The 23,869-nt window shown below is 45.6% G+C and overlaps 1 protein-coding gene across 3 annotated transcripts in view; it reads left to right on the top strand.

The window, feature by feature from the left end:
• vps41 (VPS41 subunit of HOPS complex) overlaps positions 1 to 23,869 on the top strand; it is a 237,190-nt gene that overhangs the window by 118,715 nt on the left and 94,606 nt on the right. For all 3 annotated transcript variants that reach the window (XM_063042399.1, XM_063042407.1, XM_063042410.1), the window contains 4 exons: positions 1,309 to 1,374; positions 6,747 to 6,866; positions 9,106 to 9,252; positions 12,187 to 12,253. In XM_063042399.1, the coding sequence (XP_062898469.1) occupies positions 1,309 to 1,374; positions 6,747 to 6,866; positions 9,106 to 9,252; positions 12,187 to 12,253 (400 nt within the window). The remainder of the gene's footprint in view (positions 1 to 1,308; positions 1,375 to 6,746; positions 6,867 to 9,105; positions 9,253 to 12,186; positions 12,254 to 23,869) is intronic.

Consider the following 23,869-nt stretch of genomic DNA (forward strand, 5'->3'; position numbering starts at 1 on the left):
GGTGGCCATTGTTGGAGTGGGCCACTGTTAGAGTGGCCCAGCTTTGGCTCAATAGGCTGAGGAAAGAACAGGCTTGGGGAAGCACAGGTGGAGGTTCTAAGTAAGTAAGTAAAGGTTCTACTCAGTATTTTGTTTTCTCTTAGTGCATGCGTAGCGTGCTGAGAATCTATCTGGAGGTAGTGGTATGTTCATTGTGTGAGATGTGGAACCTTTCTGTTTCTGTGCTGTAATGCTATGATTCGATATCTGGCTCTTGTTGCTCTCAAGCGCAGAACCAAATTGCTGTTATTGCAATGAATTACGCCCAGCACCATCGCGTTGTTCAGAGAGAAGTTTTGAAAGCACAACTGAGGAAAGTACTGCAATAAGCAGTCTACTAATGGTTTTCAATTCTTGTTGAACCAGAGATGAGTCATTCCTTGTACAATCCCCAGATTCCCTATCAGGAAGCACCTTCACGTCATGGCCCATTCCAAATCTCTCAGGTTTGCTGTGCGTGGCAGAAGTCTCAGCTTGACCATTGATTGGCGATATCAGGAGTTTCAGGAGATTTCGTATGCCTCCAAAGACTCCCATCAAATTTCTATGGATGTACCATGGACAGCATTCTGGCTGGTTGCATCATATGCTGGCACGGAGGCTCCAATTTGCAGGATCGAATTAAGCTGTAGAAGGTTGTAAACTCAGCCAGCTCCTTCACGGACACAAGCCTCCCCACTATCGAAGGCATCTTCAAAGGTGATGTCTCAAGAAGACAGTGTCTGTCATTAAGGACCCCCATTACCCAGGACTTGCCCTCTTCTCATTACTACCATCAGAGGGGAGGTACAGGAGTGTAAAGACACACACTCAACAATTTGGGAACAGCTTTTTCCCCTCCTCCTTCAGAATTCTGAACAGACATTGAATGCTGCGTCACTATTTTGCTTTCATTTGTACTATTTATTTTTTTTAAATATTTGTTATTGTAACTAATTGTAATCCTTTTTTATGTTCTGCTGCTGTAAAACAACAGATTTCATGACATATGTCAGTTATGATTATTCTGGTTCTGATTTTGATGTCCACATCTTGAGAGTGAACCAAAGAAACTACAAGGACTACTGACCTTGTAGTTGACCATCCTGAAGAAGGTCTCGGCCCAATACACCGACTGTTTACTCTTTCCCATAGATGCTTCCTGGCATGTTGAGTTCCTCCAGCATTTTGTCTGTATTGCTTTGATTTCCAGGATCTGCAGATTTTCTCTTGTTTGTGGAAGGATTATTGAGCATCCTCAGTTTCTTTTTGTCTTCATTGATATTTTAGATCGTGGCTCTTCACCCACAGTTCAGCAGATCAAACAGCAAGCAGTTCATCACGGGGTCAAATAAGGTAAGCTTTGAATTTTTCTATATGTGTTAGGAACGACTGAACTACAGAATAGTACAGGGCAACGTGGGCAGTACGGCAGCGTACTGTTTAGTGTAAAGCTATCACAGTGCCAGCGACCTGGGTTCAATTCCCACCGCGGTCTGTATGTTCCCCCTGTGACTGAATGGGTTTCCTCCAGGTGCCCTGGTTTCCTCCCATATTCCAAAGCTGTATGGTTTAGTAGGTTCTTTGGTCACATGGGTGAAATTGGGTGGCACAGGCTGGTTGGGCCTGGTATTCTGCTGTATCTCTAAATAACTATATAAATAAACGGTATCTTTGTCACGGTGATATGTGACAAAGTTAAAGTGCAGCATGGTTAACAATATTTGCAGGAGTCAAATGGCTCAAGGTGACAGCTTATTTTAAAAATTCATATCTATTTTGCGACTGTAGTGTCCTTCTCAGAATAATTCAAACCACTTTGACGTGAGATTTGATAGAGGTATACAAAATCATAAATGCAAGCAGGCTTTTTCCACAGTCTGCAGATACTGGAAGTCCAAAGCAACACACACAGAAGGCTGGAGGAACTGAGCAAGTCAGACAGCATCAGTGGAAAAGAGTAAACAGTTGACGTCTCGGGCTGAGACCCTTCTTCAGATCTGAGAAGGAATGGGGCAGGTGGGGGGAGGGGAAGGAGGGTAGCTGGAAGGTGACAGGTGAAGCCAGGTGGGTAGGAAAGGTCAAGGGCTGGAGAAGAAAGAATCTGATAGGAGAGGAGAGTGGACAACAGGAGAAAGGGAAGGAGGAGGGGAGCCAGGGAGAAGTAACAGGCAGATGAGAAGTGAAAGGTCAGAATGGGGTTTAGAGGGAGGGGATTTGTTCATGGAAAGGAGAAATCGCTATTCAAATCATCAGATTGGAGACTAGCCAGGTGGAATATAAGGTGTTGCTCCTCCACCCTGAGGGTGCCTTCATCTTGGTACAAGTGGAGGCCATGGATCTGCACGTTGGAATGGAATTGGGAATCAGAGTTAAAATGTTTGGCCACCTGGAAGTGCCATTTGTGGTAGATGATGGAGAGGTGCTTGACGAAGCTTTTTCTGCTGAGGTTGGGCGAAGTTAGAACTGGAGGTCCTGGGTTAAAGATACAAGGTGAACTTCTTCACTCAGAGGGTGGTGCGAGTGTGGAACGAGCTGCCTGCAGAAGTGGTAAATGCGGGTTTGATTTCAACATTCAAAAGAAATTTGGATAAGTACGTGGATGGGAAGGATAATGGAGGGTTACAGTCTGGGTGCAGATTGATGGACTAGGCATAATAACAGCTTGGAACAGGTTGCATAGGTTGGAAAAACCTGTTCTGTGCCTTAGTGTTCTATGACTCCATGACTTTATAATACCAGAAGTTCATAAGACACAGGAGTAGAATTGGGCCATTCAGCCCATCCAGTGTACTCTAAGATCATGGCTGACTTCATTATCTCTGACAACCTAATTTCCCTGCCTTTTCCCTGTACTTTTGACACCCTTACTAATCAAGAACCTATCGAACTCCACTTTAAATGTACTCAATAACTTGGCCTCCACAGCCATCTATAGCAACGAATTCCGCAGATTTACCACCTTCTAGCTAAAGAAATTCCTCCTCATCTCTGTTCTAACTGGACGTCCCTCTATTTTAAGGCTGTGCCCTTTGGTCCTACAACCCTCCCCCTACTATAGGAAACATCCTCTCTACATTTTTGTTCATTTTTTTTCTGAAGGGAGGGGGTATTTTTGCAGGGAGGTTGATGATTGTGCTGCCTTTCTTTTCTTTCTTGGTTTCATGGCTACCCGGAGAAGAAGAATTTCAAGTTGTCTTTGATAATAGATGAACCGTTGAACCTTTTGAACTTCCACTCTGTCTAGGTCTTATTATATCTGATATGATTCTCTCCCCCCCCCCCCATTCTTCTAAACTCCTGCAAGTACAGGCCCAGAGTCATCATTAACCCTTTCATTCCCATTTATAACCAGTGAAATGCTGATAAAGTTTACTCATTATTGTAGGTAATAGAAAATCTACGCCTGTTTAAGGATTCTAGCACCTTGTCATTCTTTTCAGTCCTATCTGGCGGCAATGCTTAAAGGAAAGGTTCCAGGAGGTCTGCCTCCCTATAGAGAAGGTGCCTGCCTGTCTGCGTGCGGATGGCACATACTAGATGAATAATCCATACCTCTGCACGTTCCCTTGCTTACTGAGGCTCTTTGTTAGTTTAACTTGTCGCTCTCTGAGGATGGCCGGTACTGATGCATGGTGTCAGAAGTCCTGCTTGGTAAAGTTGTGAAATCCAGAGACCATGGCTCAATTCCTGACAAATAATGAAACCCTTGGATGTACTGGGAGCCGGCAAACTCTGTAATTCAATTCGAACTGCGCACCGTGGAACAAATTAAAATGACCATGAAGTGGGATGTCTGGGTGCATAACCTGAATAATGAAAGAAAAAATCCAGCAAAAATTTGACCACTAAGTATTGAAGTGGATATCAAAAATATACAGAACGGGTGCGAACAATGATGCTATTTTATCCCATTGCCCTCAAGACTTGTACTATAAAACCCTCAAAAGAATCCTCGAAGAATGCAACCATCATTTTATGCAGAGGGTGGTGAATCTGTGGAACTCATTGTCACAGTCAGTGTGGAGGCCACGTCTTTACATATATTTGAAGTGGAGGTTGATATATTTGGTAAGCATATTAAAGGTTATAGTGAGAAGACAGGGGAATGCGATTGAGAGGGATAATAAATCAGCCACGATGGAATGGCAGAGCAGACTAAAATGGGCCAAGTAGCCGGATAGCTCCTATTTCTTATGGCTTACTTAATTTAATTTTTGATACATATTCTTATTGTAATTTGTAGTTTTTTAAATATATTGCGCTCTAATGCTGCTGCAAAACAACAACATACATTCCCTTTCACTTACCTTCATATCGTCTTCAAACCTGGCACAAAGTCATTGACTCCCTTATCCAAATCATTGACATACAAAGTAAAAAGAAGCAGTCCCCATACCAGAACGCCATTATTCAGTGGCAATCAAGCAGATTAGACCCCCTTTATTCCGACTCTTTGCCTCCTGCCAATCAGCCAATTTTCTATCCAAGCTAGTACCTTTCCCATAAGACCAGGGGCTCTTATCTTGTTAAGCAGCCTCATGTGTGGCACCTTGTCAAAAGCCTTCTGAAAATCCAAGTACACGAAATCCACTGACTCTCCTTTGTCTATCCTGTTATTTCTCAAAGAAATTCCTTCCGGTGTAAGGTGAAGCTGGTGAGACACAGTGATGCTTTAGTGGCAACAAACAAATCTGCCAATACTCTGTTAATCACAGTTTTTCTCTGGCCAACAAACACTGCGATCAGTAGCCTGTAACTTCCCTTTCGGAGGAGTCCTTTTGAAGTGCCTGTACAACTTGGCATTTTTACGGTGTTCTGGGAGAGTCTGTGAGCTGGAGCCTCAGAGGCGCAGTATGGTTGTGGCACGGCGGGTACGGACTGCATCAATGCAGTGGGAACCGAGCCCGAGAGCGAGGAACGAGCTGATGTTTGGCCATCACTGGAGTGGACGTGGGGCTGAATCGTAGCAGCACGGTCTGGGTCCCACAGTCCAAAGACGTATCAGATAGGTTAATTGGTCATTGTAGATTGTCCCATGATTGTCCCATGATTTGGAGTATTGTGTACAGTTCTGGTCACCGATTATAGGAAAGATGTCAACAAAATTGAGAGAGTACAGAGAAGATTTACTAGAATGTCACCTGGATTTCAGCACCTAAGTTACAGAGAAAGACTGAACAAGTTGGGTCTTTATTCTTTGGAGCATAGACGGTTGAGGGGGGACTTAATAGAGGTATTTAAAATTATGAGGGGGATAGATAGAGCTGACGTGGATAGGCTTTTTCCATTGAGAGTAGGGGAGATTCAAACAAGAGGACATGAGTTGAGAGTTAAAGGGCAAAAGTTTAGGGGTAACATGAGGGGGAACTTCTTTACTCAGAGAGTGGTAGCTGTGTGGAACGAGCTTCCAGCAGAAGTGGTTGAGGCAGGTTCGATGTTGTCATTTAAAGTTAAATTGGATAGCTATATGGACAGGAAAGGAATGGAGAGTTAAGGGCTGAGTGCAGGTCGGTGGGACTAGGTGAGAGTAAGCATTCGGCACGGACTAGAAGGGCTGAGATGGCCTGTTTCAGTGCTGTAATAGTCATATGGTTATATGGATTAGGTTAGGGTTAATTGGGGTTGTTGGGTACAAAGGGCTGGAAGGGCCCACTCCATACTGTACCGCTAAATAAATAACTGGAACACCCAAGCTCTGCGTTGAACCTGGGTCTCCGGTGCTGTGAGGCAGCAACTCTGTTATCATCTGATTCTGGTCTTACTTCCCACCGTCGCCCATGGGTTCGATCGGCCTCATCTCTCATTTTCCTGTTCTTCTCAGTGAGCTCTCGACAGCCAATAATTGGCTTGATTTTCTACTTGTGAATCAATTAACACATTTCCATCAGTGGCGATGTTGCCTTTAAGATTTGTATTTGAGTACTTATGGTGACTAATAGTATTGAAGGGATAATTAGTGAGTACCCGGAATGAACTGCCAGAAGAACTGGGTGAGTTGAGTACGATTGCAGCATTTACGGTCCGTTTGGATGGCAGGTTCTTAGAGTGCTACGAGCACAAATAGAGAGGTTGCTGTGGGTCAGAATGGACCAGTTGGGCTGAAGGGCCTGTTTCTGTGTTTATATAACTCTATGACTCTCTCACCACATTTAACAAAGCCTAAATACAAGAGATTCTACAAATGCTGGCAATCCAGAATGCTGGAGTGGGTTTCCTCCGAGTGCACCAGTATCCAACTGCACTCCAAGACATACGGGTTAGTAGGTGAATTGGGCAACATGGGCATTATGGGCAGAAGGGCCTCTTACTGTGATGTATCTGTAAGTAAAAAAACGAACCAGAGTCTACACAGGGAGCAATCCAGGGCATTGTTATGGCTTATACATTAGCAAGTTCAAGTCCAAGTCAAGTTTATTGTCATGTATGCTGCCAAGTGAGACAATGTTTCTCCGGACCAGGGTGTCAAACACAGTAGTACACGCAACACACAATAACTTAGAAAAGAAAGAATTAAATCTACAAATAAATTACACATACAGTAGATAAACCAAGTAAAGTGCATAAGTTAAGTTTCAGACTTCCCTAATTTTGAAAAGTTTAATTTAGTAAAGGATAACTCACAATATAATAAATTAAGAAGATTGTAGCTGGACTTGTGATATTTGCAGTAATTTCCAATCTTTTCTCACTTCCTCTCCCTTCTGTTTCCACACGTTTGTGGCTAGTTGCTGCTGTACGAACGGAACTGGCTGAACCGGTGGAAGATGACGGTGTTGCACGAAGGAGAAGGCACCATCACGAATGTGAAATGGAGAGGCAGCCTCATTGCATGGTCGAACAGTGCGGTAAGGAATCTGCTGCTTTCCAACAATGCGCAGACATTTAAGGAATTATTAATAAAGAGGAAGAGGGCAAGTAAACTGGAGGTGTAAATCTGATTTCTCTCGCTTTGTTCTTTTGTGCGTATCATCCGCAAACTTAGTCACAAAACCATCAATTCCATCATCCAAATTATTGGAATGTAACATAAAAAGAATTGGTCCCAACACAGACCCTTGTCTCCGGCAGCCAACCAGAAAAGACTCCCTTTATTCCCACTCTTTGCCTCCTGCCAATCAGGATAGAATCTTTCCTGTAATATCATGGGCTGTTAACTTGTTAAGCAGCCTCATGTGCCGCATCTTGTCAAAGGCCTTCTGAAAAACAAAGTACACAACATCAACCGATTCACCTTTGCCTATCCTGCTTGTTATTTCCTCAAAGAATTCCAACAGATTTGTCAGGCAAATTTTCTCTTAATGAAACCAAGCTGACTACAGCCTATTTTATCATGTACCTCCAAGTACCTCAAAACCATATCCCTAACAATCGACTCCAACATCTTTCCAATAGCTGAGGTCAGACTAACTGGCCTATAGTTTCCTTTATTTTGCCTCTCTCCCTTCTTGAAGAATGGAGTGACATTTGCAATTTTCCAGTCCTCTGGAAGCATGGAAGAATCTATTGATTCTTGAAAGATTATTGCGAAGGCTCGTTACAAGTAATGAATGAAGAACTTTGGCTTGCATGTGCCAATACAAATCATTTCATCGCAACAGTGTGTTGAGGTGGTACAAGGCAAAGCAATAACAGAGTGCAGAATGAAATGTTTCAGTTAACAAGAAACTACAGTGCAGGTAAATAGTGAGGTATACAATCACAACATGGTAGATTGTGAGGTCAAGTATCTATCTTATTGTATTAGTGGATCATCCAGTAGTGTTACAGCCTCAGAATGGAGAGGTGTCCTTTTAGAATGGAGATATGGAGGAATTTCTTTTAGCCAGAGAGTGGTGAATCTGTGGAATTCATTGCCACAGGCAGATGTGGAGACCAAGTCATTGGATATGTTTAAGGCAGAGGTTGATAGATTCTTGATTAGTCAGAGCATGAAGGGATATGGGAGAAGGCAGGAAGTTAGGGCTGAGAGGGAAATGGATCAGCCATGATGAAATGGCGGAGCAGACTCGATAGGCCAAATGGCCCAATTCTGTTCCTGTACCTTATGGTCTTATGTTTATAATAGCAGGATAGAATCTGTCCTTGAGCCTGGTGGTATGTATATTCAGGCTTTTGGATCTTCTGCCTGATGGAAGGGGGGAGAAGAGAGAATGTCCAAGATGGGTGAGTGGGCTGTTTCATTATACTGGCTGTTTTATCGAGGCCTTGAGAAGAGTAGACAAAGTTCTGGCCAGGACTCATGGAAGAGAGAATATGTTGTTTCCAACGTTCCTGATTTTAATGGTGATATTTTTGTTTAGAGCCAGTGTACTCCTTGTGTATTTCTTGGGTATATTTAAAGTGCACGTTAATATGTTCTTCATTAGTTGGGACATCAAAGGTTATGGGTTGAAGGCAAGAGAATGGGATGGAAGGGACAATAAATCAGCCATGATGGAATGGAGGAGCAGACTCGATGGAACAAATCGCCTATTTCTGTTCCTGTGTTCTAAGAAAATCTTGGATATCTTGCATTTCAGAGAATGTGTTGATAACACCAATTTCTACCATGGGAAAGGAGATGAAGTTTTGTCGTTCCCCTCCACGTTTCCCAAATGCATTACTCCCTGTTTAGGCTCTTAACATCCATAACTGAGCAACCAACAGTCGACATTTTGGGCTGACACCCTTCCTTGAAGGGCCTCGACCTGAAATGTCAACTGTTTGTTCATTTCCATAGATGCTGCCTGATCTGCTGAGTTCCTCCTGCATCTTGTGTGGTGTTGCTTTGGATCTGCAGACCTTCTGGTGTTTATCAATAACTAAGGACATTTTGGAAACTTACTTTTCTTAGATAGAAGCTATTAACTATGCGGATTACTGGTCCTAAACACGTTTCTTTATTAGAAATACCATGTTTTCTAAGAAGTATTTTAGAAAACTAGGCATTGATCTATCATCTTTATCCTTGAAAAATTAAGGCCATGGGATGTCAAGATTATGGTGACGTCCTTCTTCCATTCCGACAAGAACCATCTCCTCCTTTAATGGAAAATCACATTAAATTTGTCAAATTCTACTTACCATACTCAATCCATTTTTTAGGGAGTCAAGATATACGATGCCAGCTCAAAGCAACGAATCACAAATATTGCTCGGGACAACACAGACTTTCGGCCGGATATGTATCTCTGCAGCCTGTGCTGGAAGGACAACCTAACGCTCATTATAGGTTGGGCAACATCTGTTAAGGTACGTTCTACTTAACTTCAAAGACAATTTTTTGAAGGGTTTCCTTTCATCCTGAATTATCAAGATGGATCAGTTCAGGTAGCAATCGTAATTTTGATCTAATGTTTTAATAGCTTTGAGTTGAATGATGGTTAATGTATTTCTGATTCAGAATATGATTTAGTTATCGTTGTACATTGAAACCTACAGCGGAATGCGTTAACAATCAGCACACCCGAGGATGTGCTGGGGACAGCCCATAATGTCACCACGCATCCAGCGTCAGCACAGCACGCCATCGGTAGAACAACACAGAACACAACAAGCAACAAAACAACAACAGCAAAACAAACCCTTTTCCTCCCACACAGCCAGAAACCCATACACACAGACAGTTCTCCAACTCCAGACCAGGCCTCCAGCCTCCAGGCTTTGCCCATCAGACTTCAACTTCTGATCTACCCTCTGGTTCAGATCTGTGCTAACGACTCCCGGACTAGCCAGTGACAGTACCCTGAACTCCAGGCTCAAACTTCAGGCGCACCGATTCGCTGGCTCTTGTGCCACCTGCTCGCACGGGAATCTGATCCTAGATGGCCTGCGAACACGGAGTAGACTCTGGATTTCCTTCGTCCGTTGCCCACGTTGCTAGCCTTTGAATACGGAGGTTTTAGTGTTATCTTATGGAGAAGAGGAGTTCGGTGGGTAATAAAATGGACGAGTTCACGGTGCTAGCCAGGCGTCAGAGAACATTTCGGGAGTGCAGTGTTATGTGTTATACTGGAACGGGGCTGCACGAGGACATACCCGATCAAAACTTTTCCATGGACGGCTTCCAGACCGTTCGGGCTGACCGGAAGTGCACTGAGAGCGGTAAGCGTAAAGGAGTTGGGGGCTTACTGGTCTGGTTAACAACGGATGGTGCAATCCGGGTCATATTACAATCAAGGAACGTGTTTGTAGACTGGATATTGAACTTTTTGCTGTTGGACTCCGGCCATATTCCACCGAGATACAATACTGAGCGTCACGGGAGGTCGTTCCTGCCTGTGGCCATCGAAATTTGCAGCTCCTCCCGTGGAGGGTCAGACACCCGGAGCCAATAGGCTGGTCCTGGACCTATTTTCATCTGGCATAGTTTGCATTTTGTTGTTTGATTGTTTGTGGTTTTTGTATTGCTATATTTATGCTCTATTCTTGGTTGGTGTGGCTGTAATGAAACCCAATTTCCCTTGGGATCAATAAAGTATATCTATCTATCTATCATCGTGGGAAAACGTCTTTTGCTGTTCCTCTCTGAGTACCTGCTCGTACCCAGTTGAGAGAAGCACGGGACAATGTTCGAATCTACTCTCTTTACTAATGATATTGTTTGTTATGGGAATATACACTCAATGGCAACTTCATTAGGTTCAGGAGATACTGAACGAAATGACCACAGAGTGTATATATCCGTGGTCTTCTGCTGTTGTAGCCCATCCATTTCAATTTTCAACATGTTGTGTGCTCAGAGATGTTCTTTTCCACTACACCACTGTTGTAATGCGTGGATATTTGAGTTACTGATGCCTTCCTGTCAGCTTGAACCAGTCTGGCCATTCTCCTCTGACCTGTCTCATTAACAAGGGGCTTTTGCCCACAGAATTGCTGCCAACTGGATGTTTTTCGTTTTTCGCACCATTCTCTGTAAGCTCTAGAGACTGTTGTGTGTGAAAAGTCCCAGAGGATCAGCGGTTTCTGAGATACTCAAACCATCCTGTCTGGCACCAACAACCATTCCATGGTCAAAGTCACTTAGATCACATTTCTTCCCCATTCTGATGTTTGGTCTGAACAACAACCGAACCTCTTGACCATGTCAGCATGCTTTTATGCATTGAGCTGCTGCCACATGATTGGCTGATTAGATATTTGCATTAATGAGCCGGTGTACCTAATAAAGTGGCTCCAGAGTATGTGTAAGTTTAATAATTTAATAGGTTACTTATTAGAGAATGATGCAATCCAAATTAATTGTTCAGTTCGTACAGATTAGTGGAGAAATTAGAGGGCAAGTTGGAGTTTTAAGGTGTGAAGGCCAGCGATGTGAACGTGGGACCTCCACAGACCTAGCCTTTATATCAGGTCGGCAGATCAGTGTGGATGAGGGTCGGTGGCCCAACAGAGTCAGTGACCTGTCAGCTGGTTCTGGAGCGTTTGCGAATCGGTGAGACCGGAGTTCGAGGCCTGCTGTTTAGTGATCATGATCGGCGGGTTCTGGAGTTGATGCCGAGGATCGAGGCCAAGGGTCAAATCAGAAGTCTGGAAGTCAAGGTCTATTGGCTGGAGTTCCTAGTCTACTGGAGCTCTGCGAGTCTACTGGGGTAGCTGAAGGCCTGATGCCTGCAAGTTTGCAAGTCCTCATCCAAATCCGAGTCTGTTGGAGGCCAAAGAAGACAGCCTGACCTGGGGGTTAGACGACTATGTATGTGTGTGGGTGCGAGGGAGGAACAGGGCTTGTTTTGCTCTTGTTGTCTTGTAACTTGTGTTCTCTTTTGTTGTGTTCTGTGCTGTCCTGCAGAGCATTGTGGGTATGCTATGTTGGCACTGGAACTTATGGCGACACTTGCGGCCATCGAGTGTGTTGGTTGTTAACACAAACAACACATTTCACTGTATATTTCAAAGTACACACGATGAGTAAACTTCAATCTTAAATCTTGTAATATTTTTCAAAGGGTTTCTGCTAATGAATCTTATTGGTATGATTATCAACATGAGTATATCCCTTAGAATGTGACATAAAGCCATTATTGTGCACTTGTGCATCTGTTTAAAGTTCCAAATGGACTTCCATGTGACTTAGAAGTGAGCAATTTGTTTGAAACATAGACCCATGGACAGAGCTGCAACAAGTAACACCCTCTTATCAGGAGTAGAATTTTAATTTAAAAAATACCTTGTTTCTCTTTTCAGGTATGTGTCGTGAAGGAGCGTGATCCAACTGACTTAAGAGACTTGCCCAATCGTTACGTTGAAATTGGTAAGATTTCTCTCAAATCACTGGTTTGTTTTGACGTGTTCAAGATATCCATGTAAAATAATAACTGTTTCAATAGCCAGCACGCATATTGTGATGTAGTAACACATTCTCAACAACATGGAAGTCTCTTGAATGGTTTTTAAAAATCATTAAAATAGTGTTAGCGTCATTTTTGATGAGTTCTATCAGGATTTCCATGTCCATTTCCACTCTGTGCAAGTTGATACGGTGGTTAAGAATGCATATGGACTGTTGATCTTCATTAATCGGGGATGTGATTCCAAGAACTGCCACATAATGTTGCAGCTCTATAAACCCTGGTTAGACCACCCTTGGGATATTGAACTCAGTTCTGGTCAGCTCTTTATAGTAAGGAAGTGGAAGTTTTGGAGAGGATGCAGAGGAGAAGGGTTAAGAGGGGAGCCAGAATGAGCAGTGGAAAAAGTGAAAAGGTGGAGAGGGAGAGAAAATATCTTGTTAGAGAAATCGATATTCGTGCCATCAGGTTGGAGGCTACCCAAATGCAATATGAGGTATTGCTTCTCTGACCTGAGAGTGGCTTCGTCGCGGAGTAGAGGAGGCCATGGACCAACATGTTGGAATAGGAATGGGGAGTGGAATTAAGATGGTTAACTATCTTTACAATGCTTCCTTTGAGTTATATGTAACAGCTTCTAATGTCTAGATCTTCCCACCATCACACCCACAATAAGTGTTAATTACTGTCATATCAGTGCAATGGGATGTTCACGGGATTCATGCATATATAGACAACTAGTTAAGTGCCTTTTTCCTGGTCTGTCTGGTCTGCATTTTACTGTTCTGAGCTGCATTTTAAATTTCAATGCATATTCAATGCATATTCGGACCTGAAGGTTGGTCGCTGAAGTCAATATTCGCCATGTGTCCTAACCCCAAAAACGCCCAAACAGACCTGAATGGAGCTGAGAGAGGTGGTGAATAGGCAAGTGTAGCACTTGTGCCCCTTGCAGGGATAAGTGTCAGGGGGCAGGTTAGTGGGGAGGGATAAATGGACAAGGGAGCGATCCCTGCAGAAAACGGAGAGTGGGAGGATGTGCTTAGTGGGAGAATTGGAGAGTGGGGGGATGTGTTTAGTGGTAGGATAGGAGAATAGGAATGTGTTTAGTGGTAGGATGGGAGAGTGGGGGGATGTGTTTAGTGGTAGGATGGGAGAATGGGGATGTGTTTAGTGGTAGGATCGGAGAGTGGGGGGGTGGGATGTGTTTAGTGGTAGGATCGGAGAGTGGGGGGAGTTGGGATGTGTTTAGGGGTAGGATTGGAGAGTGGGGGGGTGGGATGTGTTTAGTGGTAGGATGGGAGAATGGGGATGTGTTTAGTTGTAGGATCGGAGAGTGGGGGGGTGGGATGTGTTTAGTGGTAGGATCGGAGAGTGGGGGGAGTTGGGATGTGTTTAGGGGTAGGATTGGAGAGTGGGGGGGTGGGATGTGTTTAGTGGTAGGATGGGAGAATGGGGATGTGTTTAGTTGTAGGATCGGAGAGTGGAGGAGGAATGTGTTTAGTGGTAGGTTGGGAGAGTGGGGAGATGTGTTTCGTGGTAGGATTGGAGAGTGGGGGGATGTGTTTAGTGGTAGGATCGGAGAGTGGGGGAATGTGTTTAGTGGTAGGATGGGAGAGTGGGGGAATGTGTTTAGTGGTAGGTTGGGAGAGTGGGGGGATGTGTTTAGTGGTAGGATCGGAGAGTGGGGGAATGTGTTTAGTGGTAGGATGGGAGAGTGGGGGGATGTGTTTAGTGGTAGGATGGGAGAGTGGGGGGATGTGTTTAGTGGTAGGATTAGAGAGTGGGGGAATGTGTTTAGTGGTAGGATCGGAGAGTGGGAGGATGTGCTTAGTGGGAGAATTGGAGAGTGGGGGGATGTGTTTAGTGGTAGGATAGGAGAGTGGGGGGGAATGTGTTTAGTGGTAGGATGGGAGAGTGGGGGGGAATGTGTTTAGTGGTAGGATGGGAGAGTGGGGGGGAATGTGTTTAGTGGTAGGATCGGAGAGTGGGGGGAAATGTGTTTAGTGGTAGGATGGGAGAGTGGGTGAGATGTGTTTAGTGGTAGGATGGGAGAGTGGGGGGATGTGTTTAGTGGTAGGATCGGATAGTGCAGGGGAATGTGTTTAGTGGTAGGATCGGAGAGTGGGGGGGGTGAGATGTGTTTAGTGGTAGGATCGGAGAGTGGGGGTGGTAGGATGTGTTTAGTGGTAGGATGGGAGAGTGGGGGAATGTGTTTAGTGGTAGGATGGGAGAATGGGGATGTGTTTAGTTGTAGGATCGGAGAGTGGAAGAGGGATGTGTTTAGTGGTAGGTTAGGAGAGTGGGGGGATGTGTTTCGTGGTAGGATCGGAGAGTGGGGGAATGTGTTTAGTGGTAGGATGGGAGAGTGGGGGAGTGTGTTTAGTGGTAGGATTGGAGAGTGGGGGAATGTGTTTAGTGGTAGGATGGGAGAGTGGGAGGATGTGTTTAGTGGTAGGATCGGAGAGTGGGGGGATGTGTTTAGTGGTAGGATCGGAGAGTGGGGGTGGTGGGATGTGTTTAGTGGTAGGATCGGAGAGTGGGGGTGGTGGGATGTGTTTAGTGGTAGGATCGGATAGTGCAGGGGAATGCGTTTAGTGGTAGGATCGGAGAGTGGGGGGATGTGTTTAGTGGTAGGATGGGAGAATGGGGATGTGTTTAGTTGTAGGATCGGAGAGTGGAGGAGGAATGTGTTTAGTGGTAGGATGGGAGAGTGGGGGGATGTGTTTAGTGGTAGAATCGGAGAGTGGGGGGGTGGGATATGTTTAGTGGTAGGATCGGAGAGTGGGGGAATGTGTTTAGTGGTATGATGGGAGAGTGGAGGAGGAATGTGTTTAGGGGTAGGATTGGAGAGTGGGGGGATGTGTTTAGTGGGAGAATGGGGATGTGTTTAGTGGTAGGATCGGAGAGTGGGGGAATGTGTTTATTGGTAGGATCGGAGAGTGGGGGAATGTGTTTATTGGTAGGATCGGAGAGTGGGGGGATGTGTTTAGTGGTAGGATGGGAGAATGGGGATGTGTTTAGTGGTAGGATCGGAGAGTGGGGGGGGTGGGATGTGTTTAGTGGTAGGATGGGAGAGTGGGGGAATGTGTTTAGTGGTAGGATGGGAGAATGGGGATGTGTTTAGTTGTAGGATCGGAGAGTGGAGGAGGAATGTGTTTAGTAGTAGGTTGGGAGAGTGGGGGTATGTGTTTAGTGGTAGGATCGGAGAGTGGGGGTGGTAGGATGTGTTTAGTGGTAGGATGGGAGAGTGGGGGAATGTGTTTAGTGGTAGGATGGGAGAATGGGGATGTGTTTAGTTGTAGGATCGGAGAGTGGAAGAGGGATGTGTTTAGTGGTAGGTTAGGAGAGTGGGGGGATGTGTTTCGTGGTAGGATCGGAGAGTGGGGGAATGTGTTTAGTGGTAGGATGGGAGAGTGGGGGAGTGTGTTTAGTGGTAGGATTGGAGAGTGGGGGAATGTGTTTAGTGGTAGGATGGGAGAGTGGGAGGATGTGTTTAGTGGTAGGATCGGAGAGTGGGGGGATGTGTTTAGTGGTAGGATCGGAGAGTGGGGGTGGTGGGATGTGTTTAGTGGTAGGATCGGAGAGTGGGGGTGGTGGGATGTGTTTAGTGGTAGGATCGGATAGTGCAGGGGAATGCGTTTAGTGGTAGGATCGGAGAGTGGGGGGATGTGTTTAGTGGTAGGATGGGAGAATGGGGATGTGTTTAGTTGTAGGATCGGAGAGTGGAGGAGGAATGTGTTTAGTGGTAGGATGGGAGAGTGGGGGGATGTGTTTAGTGGTAGAATCGGAGAGTGGGGGGGTGGGATATGTTTAGTGGTAGGATCGGAGAGTGGGGGAATGTGTTTAGTGGTATGATGGGAGAGTGGAGGAGGAATGTGTTTAGGGGTAGGATTGGAGAGTGGGGGGATGTGTTTAGTGGGAGAATGGGGATGTGTTTAGTGGTAGGATCGGAGAGTGGGGGAATGTGTTTATTGGTAGGATCGGAGAGTGGGGGAATGTGTTTATTGGTAGGATCGGAGAGTGGGGGGATGTGTTTAGTGGTAGGATGGGAGAATGGGGATGTGTTTAGTGGTAGGATCGGAGAGTGGGGGGGGTGGGATGTGTTTAGTGGTAGGATGGGAGAGTGGGGGAATGTGTTTAGTGGTAGGATGGGAGAATGGGGATGTGTTTAGTTGTAGGATCGGAGAGTGGAGGAGGAATGTGTTTAGTAGTAGGTTGGGAGAGTGGGGGTATGTGTTTAGTGGTAGGATCGGAGAGTGGGGGAATGTGTTTAGTGGTAGGATGGGAGAGTCGGGGGGTGGGATGTGTTTAGTGGTAGGATCGGAGAGTGGGGGGGGTGGGATGTGTTTAGTGGTAGGATGGGAGAGTGGGGGCGGTAGGATGTATTTAGTGGTAGGATGGGAGAGTGGGGGGGTGGGATGTGTTTAGTGGTAGGATGGGAGAGTGGGGGAATGTGTTTAGTGGTAGATTGGGAGAGTGGGGGGATGTGTTTCGTGGTAGGATTGGAGAGTGGGGGGATGTGTTTAGTGGTAGGATCGGAGAGTGGGGGAATGTGTTTAGTGGTAGGATGGGAGAGTGGGGGAATGTGTTTAGTGGTAGGTTGGGAGAGTGGGGGGATGTGTTTAGTGGTAGGATCGGAGAGTGGGGGAATGTGTTTAGTGGTAGGATGGGAGAGTGGGGGGATGTGTTTAGTGGTAGGATGGGAGAGTGGGGGGATGTGTTTAGTGGTAGGATTAGAGAGTGGGGGAATGTGTTTAGTGGTAGGATCGGAGAGTGGGAGGATGTGCTTAGTGGGAGAATTGGAGAGTGGGGGGATGTGTTTAGTGGTAGGATAGGAGAGTGGGGGGGAATGTGTTTAGTGGTAGGATGGGAGAGTGGGGGGGAATGTGTTTAGTGGTAGGATGGGAGAGTGGGGGGGAATGTGTTTAGTGGTAGGATCGGAGAGTGGGGGGAAATGTGTTTAGTGGTAGGATGGGAGAGTGGGTGAGATGTGTTTAGTGGTAGGATGGGAGAGTGGGGGGATGTGTTTAGTGGTAGGATCGGATAGTGCAGGGGAATGTGTTTAGTGGTAGGATCGGAGAGTGGGGGGGGTGAGATGTGTTTAGTGGTAGGATCGGAGAGTGGGGGTGGTAGGATGTGTTTAGTGGTAGGATGGGAGAGTGGGGGAATGTGTTTAGTGGTAGGATGGGAGAATGGGGATGTGTTTAGTTGTAGGATCGGAGAGTGGAAGAGGGATGTGTTTAGTGGTAGGTTAGGAGAGTGGGGGGATGTGTTTCGTGGTAGGATCGGAGAGTGGGGGAATGTGTTTAGTGGTAGGATGGGAGAGTGGGGGAGTGTGTTTAGTGGTAGGATTGGAGAGTGGGGGAATGTGTTTAGTGGTAGGATGGGAGAGTGGGAGGATGTGTTTAGTGGTAGGATCGGAGAGTGGGGGGATGTGTTTAGTGGTAGGATCGGAGAGTGGGGGTGGTGGGATGTGTTTAGTGGTAGGATCGGAGAGTGGGGGTGGTGGGATGTGTTTAGTGGTAGGATCGGATAGTGCAGGGGAATGCGTTTAGTGGTAGGATCGGAGAGTGGGGGGATGTGTTTAGTGGTAGGATGGGAGAATGGGGATGTGTTTAGTTGTAGGATCGGAGAGTGGAGGAGGAATGTGTTTAGTGGTAGGATGGGAGAGTGGGGGGATGTGTTTAGTGGTAGAATCGGAGAGTGGGGGGGTGGGATATGTTTAGTGGTAGGATCGGAGAGTGGGGGAATGTGTTTAGTGGTATGATGGGAGAGTGGAGGAGGAATGTGTTTAGGGGTAGGATTGGAGAGTGGGGGGATGTGTTTAGTGGGAGAATGGGGATGTGTTTAGTGGTAGGATCGGAGAGTGGGGGAATGTGTTTATTGGTAGGATCGGAGAGTGGGGGAATGTGTTTATTGGTAGGATCGGAGAGTGGGGGGATGTGTTTAGTGGTAGGATGGGAGAATGGGGATGTGTTTAGTGGTAGGATCGGAGAGTGGGGGGGGTGGGATGTGTTTAGTGGTAGGATGGGAGAGTGGGGGAATGTGTTTAGTGGTAGGATGGGAGAATGGGGATGTGTTTAGTTGTAGGATCGGAGAGTGGAGGAGGAATGTGTTTAGTAGTAGGTTGGGAGAGTGGGGGTATGTGTTTAGTGGTAGGATCGGAGAGTGGGGGAATGTGTTTAGTGGTAGGATGGGAGAGTCGGGGGGTGGGATGTGTTTAGTGGTAGGATCGGAGAGTGGGGGGGGTGGGATGTGTTTAGTGGTAGGATGGGAGAGTGGGGGCGGTAGGATGTATTTAGTGGTAGGATGGGAGAGTGGGGGGGTGGGATGTGTTTAGTGGTAGGATGGGAGAGTGGGGGAATGTGTTTAGTGGTAGATTGGGAGAGTGGGGGGATGTGTTTCGTGGTAGGATCGGAGAGTGGGGGTATGTGTTTAGTGGTAGGATCGGAGAGTGGGGGGATGTGTTTAGTGATAGGATGGGAGAGTGGTGGGATGTGTTTCGTGGTAGGATCGGAGAGTGGGGGGATGTGTTTAGTGGTAGGATGGGAGAGTGGTGGGATGTGTTTCGTGCTAGGATCGGAGAGTGGAGGGATGTGTTTAGTGGTAGGATCAGAAGAGGAGAGAGGTGTCAGAAATGGACCAAGTAAATTTGAGGGCAGAATGGAAGTTGGAAGCAAAGTTGATGAAATTCATTAGCTCATCACTGATGCAGTCATAAAAGTAGTGCAGGAAGAGTTGGGCAGCTTTGCCAGGGAAGACTTGGAACATAGACTGTTCTACATAACCAACAAAACGGGCAGGCATAGCTGAGATGCAGACATACGGGTGCTCATGTCACACCTTGGATTTGCAGAAAGTGGAATGAGCTGAAATCGAAATTGTTGTGGGTGAGGACCAGTTCTGCCAAACGGAGGAGGGTAGTGGTGGAGGGGAACTGGTTGGGTCTGTTGTCTAGAAAGAAGCGGAGAGTTTTAAGGCCTTCCTGAGGGGATAGAAGTGTATAGGTACTTTCCTCCAGGTCACCTTAAGATTATGCCATTTCACTTTAGCCATTTCTGCTGTGGGATAAAGGTGCTGGCTGTCCACTCGATCTAAGTCTCTTCTGTGTAAATGGTGATTCTAGTTCTGCTTCTGCATAAGAAATGAAGAATACAACAATCAACAAATACCTTTCAGTTCCAAGCTTTTTATGTCATTGTACGTCACCAAAAGCTGCACCACAAAGTTCTTACTGTTGATAAAATGCTCGGAATTAAATGCAAACAATTAAATAAACTCTAACAATTTCTACAGATTTACAGTGGAGAGCGTTCTTCCAAGTACTTATCATCGTCATTATCATCATTATGTGCCGTGTCATATGATGTGGGCGATCATGGTCTTTCCACGACCGAGATTGCCCTTGCCAATTTTTCTACAGAAGTAGTTTGCCATTGCCTTCTTCTGGGCAGTGTCTTTGCAAGACAGGTGACCCCAGCCATTATCAATACTCTTAAGAGATTGTCTACTTGGTGTCAATGGTCACATAACCAGGACTTATGATATGCACCAGCTGCTCATACGACCATCCACCACCTGCTCCCCTGGCTTCATGTGACCCTGATCGGGGAGGGGGGTGGGTGGGGAGCTAAGCGGGTGCTACACCTCGCCTGAGGGTGACATGGAGGCTAACTGAGGGAAGGAGTACCCTACACCTCCTTTGTTAGATACAGATTTCCACCCCGTTACCTGTACTAAGTACATATATGTCCTCATATATTACCCTGAGATTCATTTTTTTACGGACATTCACGGTAAATACAAAGAAACACAACAGAATCAATGAAAAACTGCACACAACCAAAGTGCAAAAGAGGGCACATTGTGTAAGAAGGAAAGAAAAGTAATAAATTAATAAATATTGAGAACATGAGTTGGACAGTCCTTGAAAGTGAGGAATCAGTTCAGTGTTGAGGTGAGTGAAGTTGTCCACACTGGATCACGAACCTGATGGTTGAAGGGTAATAACTGTTCCTGAACCTGGTGGTGAGGGACCTAATGCTCATGTACTTTTTCCCTGATGGCAGTGGCAAGAATAGAGCATGATCTGGCTCCTTAATGATGGAGGTTGTTTTCCTTATGGATATGGTCAATGGTGCAGAGCACTTTACCTGTGATGGACTGGGCTGTATCCATTACTTTTTCTAGGATTTTCTATTCAAGGACTTCGGTGTTTCCATACCAGGCTGTGAGGCAGCCAGTCAATATACCCTCCACCACATATCTATAGAAGTTTGTCAAAGATTAGGATGATGTGTCGAATCTTCGCAAATTTCTAAGGAAGTGGAAGCGCTGCCATGCTTTCTTCGTTATTGCACTTACGTGCTGGAGGTTGGATAGAAACTCCAAAATGATAGTGCCAAGGAATTTGAAGTTACTGATCCTCTCTTCCTCTGATCCCCCAAAGCAGATTGACTGGCTGCTTTTTATTTATTCACTTGCAGCATGCGGGTGTCGCCAGCTAAGCCAGCATTTATTGCCCGTCCCTAGTTGCCCTTGAGAAGGTGGTGATCTTGAACCGCTGCAGACCCTCAGCTGTAGCTTCACCGTGGTATAGAGGTTGCAGTGCAGAGTACTGTAAGAGTCTTCAGAAGGTTATGGACTCAGCCATCAGGGGCACAAGTCTCCTCACCGTTGAGGACATGGAACATAGAACGATGTTGTGCCAGCCAGTTGACCTATCTAAGATCAATGAGTCCTTCCCTCTCACAAAACCCTCCATTTTTCTGTCATTCGTGTGCTGTGTACTGATCTGGACCTGGACCTCCAGGGTAGTAATCTCAGGATTGCTACCTGTGCCACGTGCTAGCGAGGGCAAGAATAGTAGGATCAGGCAGATGAACGCGTGGCTGAGAGACTGGTGCAGGGGGCAGGGCTTCAGATTCTTGGATCATTGGGATCTGTTCTGGGGAAGTATGACCTGTTCAAAAAGGACAGGTTACACCTGAACCCGAACGGGATTAATATCCTGGCAGGAAGGTTTAATAGAGCTGTTAGGGAGAGTTTAAACTAATTTGGCAGGGGATGGGAACCGGAATGATAGCGCGGAGGAGGGGGGAAACAGAAATGAATCTAAGATAGTGAGCAGTAAAGATGTCAGGAAAGACAGGCAGGTGATGGGGCAAATTTGCAGCCATTGGGATGAGTTGCAGTGCAATCAAAGCAAAAAGTACCAAATACTGGACTTAAAGTATTATACTTAAATGCACACAGCATAAGGAATAAGGTGGATGATCTTCTCGTACTGCTACAGGTTGGCAGGTATGATATTGTGGCCATCACTGAGACGTGGCTAAAGGATGCATGTCTCTGGGAGCTGAACGTCCAAGGATACACGGTGTATCGGAAGGATAGGCAGGTAGGCAGAGGGGGTGGTGTGGCTTTATTGATAAGAAATTGTATTAAATCATTAGAAAGAGGTTACATAGGGTCAGAAGGTGCAGAATCTTTATGGGTTGAGCAAAGAAATTGCAGGGGTAAAAGGACCCTGATGACAGTTATATACAGGCCTCCAAACAGCTGCAGGGATGTGGACTACAAATTACAACAGGAAATAGAAAAGGCTTGTCAGAAGGGCAGTGCTATGATAATTGTGGGGGATTTTAACATGTGAGTGGATTGGGAAAATCAGGTCGGCACTGGATCTCAAGAGAGAGAATTTGTAGAATGTCTACAAGATGGCTTTTTAGAACAGCTTGTTGTTGAGCCCACTAGGGGATCAGCTGTACTGGATTGGGTATTGTGTAATGAACCGGAGGTGATTAGAGAGATTGAGGTGAAGGAACCCTTAGGAGGCAATGATCATAACGTGATTGAATTCACTGTGGAATTTGAGAACGAGAAGCCGAAATCCGATGTGTCGGTATTTCAGTGGAGTAAAGGAAATTACAGTGGCATGAGAGAGGAACTGGCCAAAGTTGACTGGAAAGCGACACTAGCAGGAAGGACAGTGGCTAGAGTTTATGCAAGAAGTAAGGAAGGTGCAAGACAGATATATTCCAAAAAAGAAGAAAATTTCGAATGGAAAAAGGATGCAACCGTGGCTGATGAGAAGTCAAAGCCAAAGTTAAAGCAAAGGAGAGGGCATACAAGGAAGCAAAAATTAGTGTGAAGACAGAGGATTGGGAAGTTTTTAAAAGCTTACAAAAGGAAACTAAGAAGGTCATTAAGAGGGAAAAGATGGACTATAAAAGGAAGCTAGCAAATAATATCAGAGGATACTAAAAGCTTTTTCAAGTATATAGAGTAAAAGACAGAGAGTAGATATAGGACCAATAGAAAATGATGCTGGAGAAATTGTAATGGGAGATAAGGAGATGGCAGAGGAACTGAACGAGTATTTTGCATTACTCTTCACTGAGGAAGACATCAGCAGTATACTGGACACTCAAGGGTATCAGGGAAGAGAAGTGTGCGCAATCACAATTACAGCAGAGAAAGTACTCAGGAAGCTGAATAGTCTAAAGGTAGATAAATCGCCTGGACCAGATAGAATGCACCCTCATGTTCTGAAGGAAGTAGCTGTGGAGATTGCGGAGGCATTAGCATGGTTCCGGAGGACTGGAAGATTGCAAATGTCACTCTGTTATTTAAGAAGGGGGTAAGGAAGCAAAAAGGAAATTATAGACCTGTTAGCTTGACATCAGTGGTTGGGAAGCTGTTGGAGTCGATTGTCAAGGATGAGGTTATGGAGTACTTGGAGGCATATGACAAGATAGGCAGAACTCAGCATGGTTTCCTTAAAGGAAAATCCTGCCTGACAAACCTATTGCAATTTTTTGAGGAAATTACAAGTGGGCTAGACAAGGGAGATGCAGTGGATGTTGTGTATTTGGATTTTCAGAAGACCTTTGACAAGGTACCGCACATGAGGCTGCTAAACAAGAGCCCATGGAATTACAGGAAAGTTACATATGTGGATAAGGCGTTGGCTGATTGGCAGGAAACAGAGAGTGGGAATAAAGGGATCCCATTCTTGTTGGCTAACGGTTACCAGTGGTGTTCCACAGGGGTCCGTGTTGGGGCCACTTCTTTTTACGTTGTATATCAACGATTTGGATTATGGAATAGATGGCTTTGTGGCTAAGTTCGCTGATGATACAAAGATAGGTGGAGGGGCCGGTAGTGCTGAGGAAACAGAGAGTCTGCAGAGAGACTTAGATTGGGAGAACGGGCAAAGAAGTGGCAAATGAAGTACAATGTTGGAAAGTGTATGGTTATGCACTTTGGTAGAAGAAGTAAATGAGCAGACTATTATTTAACTGGGGAGAGAATTCAAAGTTCTGAGATGCAAAGGGACTTGGGAGTCCTTGTGCAGGATACCCTTAAGTTTAACCTCCAGGTTGAGTCGGTGGTGAAGAAGGCGAATGCAATGTTGGCATTCATTTCTAGAGGAATAGAGTATAGGAGCAGGGATGTGATGTTGAGGCTCTATAAGGTGCTGGTGAGACCTCACTTGGAGTACTGTGGGCAGTTTTGGTCTCCTTATTTAAGAAAGGATGTGCTGACGTTGGAGAGGGTTCAGAGAAGATTCA

The sequence above is a fragment of the Mobula hypostoma genome, chromosome 1 (assembly GCF_963921235.1).
Source record: "Mobula hypostoma chromosome 1, sMobHyp1.1, whole genome shotgun sequence".
In the NCBI taxonomy this organism is placed as follows: domain Eukaryota; kingdom Metazoa; phylum Chordata; class Chondrichthyes; order Myliobatiformes; family Myliobatidae; genus Mobula; species Mobula hypostoma.